This window comes from Notothenia coriiceps, unplaced genomic scaffold, assembly GCF_000735185.1.
Source record: "Notothenia coriiceps isolate Sejong01 unplaced genomic scaffold, NC01 NC01_scaffold00001507, whole genome shotgun sequence".
NCBI lineage: Eukaryota > Metazoa > Chordata > Actinopteri > Perciformes > Nototheniidae > Notothenia > Notothenia coriiceps.
The window spans coordinates 1-3,179 of NW_011334208.1; the positions used below are offsets into that span (position 1 = coordinate 1).

The window sequence follows — 3,179 nt, forward strand, 5'->3', positions numbered from 1 at the left end:
TGAGCTTAAAAAGAGCCAGGAGAATACAAATCAACACAAACACATACAGGCCAAGACAATGATTAGTTGTTTTTCACTGCAATATTAAAAGTATTTAAAGCCAACACTATATCCTTTCCGGTGTGTGTGTTTACCTGAGCAACAGGTATGGATAAGTCCCAGAAAGGATCGAACACTGTGGATCTGAAGCCACAGAAGCTGCAGGTCACAGAGCTCTTCAGCTGACCCACAAACAGATCTGAAGAAATAAGAGACATGGAGGATTAAAGTTAGCGCTTCTATTGGATAGCGCTCCAACACATTGTACGTGATAGGCTAAGGGGCGGGACATCTAGCCTATCAGAGCAGACTGGGCTCTGGTTTCAGGCAGAGGGTGAAAAACACAGAGAAACTCTTACCCACTACTTTGCTGTCCTCTCTCTCCAAATACATGTTCCACATCCGCTTCCCTTTCTCATCGTCTCTGTGAGTGAAACCAAAGTATTAATGAAAAAACTGAAAAGGTTTGCTTATAAAGTGGTGCAGGAATGAATCATAAAACCTGGAAATAAGTCAGCATTTTAGCACTCATTGTCACTTCATCTGGAAGTTTATTTTAAAATGTGTTTTTGGTTGTTAGCCTGAAATAAGATGTATGGTTAACTCAAGATGAAGAGATTTGAATGTTTTGTTCTACAAGATAAAATACGTCAGTAAATACCCCACTGGTGAATTTAAAAACAGCAGTTGCTAACAGGTGTCTGAATGAGACCACTAAACGGTGTCACGCCCAACATTAGCCTCCGTTAGCTTAGCGGTAGTGACGTGAAGTCGTGTGACCGTGCTGTAGTTCCTTTATAGCCCAACATTAGCCTCCTTTAGCTTAGCGGTGGTGACGTGAAGTCGTGTGACCGTGCTGTAGTTCCTTTATAGCCCAACATTAGCCTCCTTTAGCTTAGCGGTGGTGACGTGAAGTCATGTGACCGTGCTGTAGTTCCTTTATAGCCTAATGTTAGCTCATAAAGTGGTGTTAATGACATGTGAGGTGGAGGGTTGACTTACGAGAGATGGTCAAAGTCCTCGTCGGACACATTAGAGCGAACCGTCACACGGTTCACTTCGTTATGGAGGCCGTCCAATAAGAAGCGCAGAAACTCCTGGGCGTCCTGCTGACTGCGAGGAGGGAAAATGTTACTTTCTTTTCTCTGAAATCAACAATAATGAATGGATGATAAAGTATTTGAAGCAGCAGGAGGGAAGACTTACTTGCAGCCCACAAATTTGGGAGCGTATCTCTGGATCTGGCTCCTGAAGTCCGAGGGACTGACGGCCTCGCTGCTCACTGACGTCCACAAAGTCTGAGTCAGCTTTGCAAACTCTGAGGCAAAAGCATAGAAAAAGATGACGGAAAATTCAAGATTAAAAAGGTTGAAAGGTTTTATTTTCATATGAACAATAGCTATAGCGTTAGCGATGGAAATCTTGACACAGCCACAGTGCAACATGCAATTAAAAGACAATTTAACTGTAAGAAAATTACACCCTGGTGCAAGTAAAAGGCAGAAATAAGTAAACTATGCACATGTTGAATAGAGTAAAATCAATAGAAGGTCAAACTGTGACTGCAACTGTTCGTGTTTGTGCAGAAACTGATAATTGGAGTATTATCTGATGTGATTCCAGTGATTTTTCATCGTGAAGGTGATCAAGGTAAAGGGTTGTTAGAGCCTTCGTCCGTGCATCAGAGCAATATGAAGCTTAAGACGTCATAATTGAGTATAAAGTTCATAAATGAGAATGACTGCTGAGCCATAAAGTGACTCAACGCTAACACGTGTACAGAGTTTCCCTTTATGCTGACGATATGCTGTTTCTTTCTCCTACCTTCCATCAAAGCAGCATTTGTGGTGCAGTTGTTGTTCAGGTCCGAGCGATGGACGTTTCTCAGGCAGTAATCTCTCAGCTCTGAAGTGTTACTCAGACATTGGAGGATGGAGTTCATGAAACACTGGAAATCAAACAAAAAAATGTAAAAAAAACAGATATAACGAGATAAAAAAAAACAAGATTTAGCAGGTACCGTGTTGTATAATAAGAAGCACTCACGGTGTTTCCCAGGTTCCTCAGTCCCACCAGGCCTTGTGGATTCTTGTTCTGTTTCAGAACATAAAGAAATGTTTAGGGTATTCATGCATTCATTAGAGAATTGAACAGATAACAAAATAAGGTAGAAAGACAAAGCAGGATTTCAAGTGACTATTTTTCCTTTTTTTGGGAGAAAAGTGCAAAAACATTTAGCAAACATCATATTGATTGAAAACATTATCACTGTGGCCAAAATGGGAATTAATCATAAAAACCCCTTATTGGCTTCACATCATCTGCAAATGAAGGTCACTAATAAAGCCAACATGAGCTACATGTTTGTATGTTGCCATGGGGAACATTAAAATGAAATGTCTTCCCTCAATTGGGCCACTTTTGGATCCACTGACATAAATAAATCATAACTGGGTCATAAATATAAAAGGTAATCATTGTAGCAGTAATGGGAGTGGGTTTTACATGGGTTACCGTATCCCAAATATAAACCATAAACTAGACTGAGTGTGCAGACCTTCAAGAAGAATAGATAGAGAGAGAGATAGATAGAGAGAGAGAGAGATACCTGTAGATAGATAGAGAAAGAGAGCGATAGAGAGAGAGATACCTGGAGATAGATAGAGAGAGATAGAGAGAGATAGGTGGATAGAGAGATAGATAGATAGATAGAGAGAGAGAGAGATACCTGTAGATAGATAGAGAGATAGAGAGAGAGAGAGAGAGAGAGAGAGAGAGAGAGAGAGATAGATAGATAGATAGATAGAGAGAGAGAGAGAGACTGTAGAGAGATAGATAGATAGATAGATAGAGAGAGAGAGAGATACCTGTTAGATAGATAGATAGATAGATAGAGAGAGATATACCTGTAGATATAGAGAGAGAGAGAGAGAGATAGAGATACTTGTAGATAGATAGAGAAAGAGAGCGATAGAGAGAGAGATACCTGGAGATAGATAGAGAGAGAGAGAGAGAGAGAGAGAGAGAGAGAGAGAGATAGAGAGAGAGAGAGAGATAGCTGTAGATAGATAGATAGATAGATAGATAGAGAGAGAGAGAGATACCTGTAGATAGATAGAGAAAGAGAGCGAGAGAGAGAG

General features: G+C 40.5%; 1 protein-coding gene across 1 annotated transcript; it reads right to left on the minus strand.

The window, feature by feature from the left end:
* Positions 1-105: 105 nt before the first annotated feature.
* LOC104962551 (ubiquitin carboxyl-terminal hydrolase 2-like) lies at positions 106-2,133 on the minus strand (the record flags this gene model as incomplete). The annotated part of the gene is made up of 6 exons (XM_010791008.1): positions 106-238; positions 399-463; positions 1,042-1,152; positions 1,246-1,357; positions 1,864-1,987; positions 2,086-2,133. Coding segments are annotated over 6 exons (593 nt in total), but the record flags the coding sequence as incomplete, so codon positions are not given.
* Positions 2,134-3,179: the final 1,046 nt, after the last annotated feature.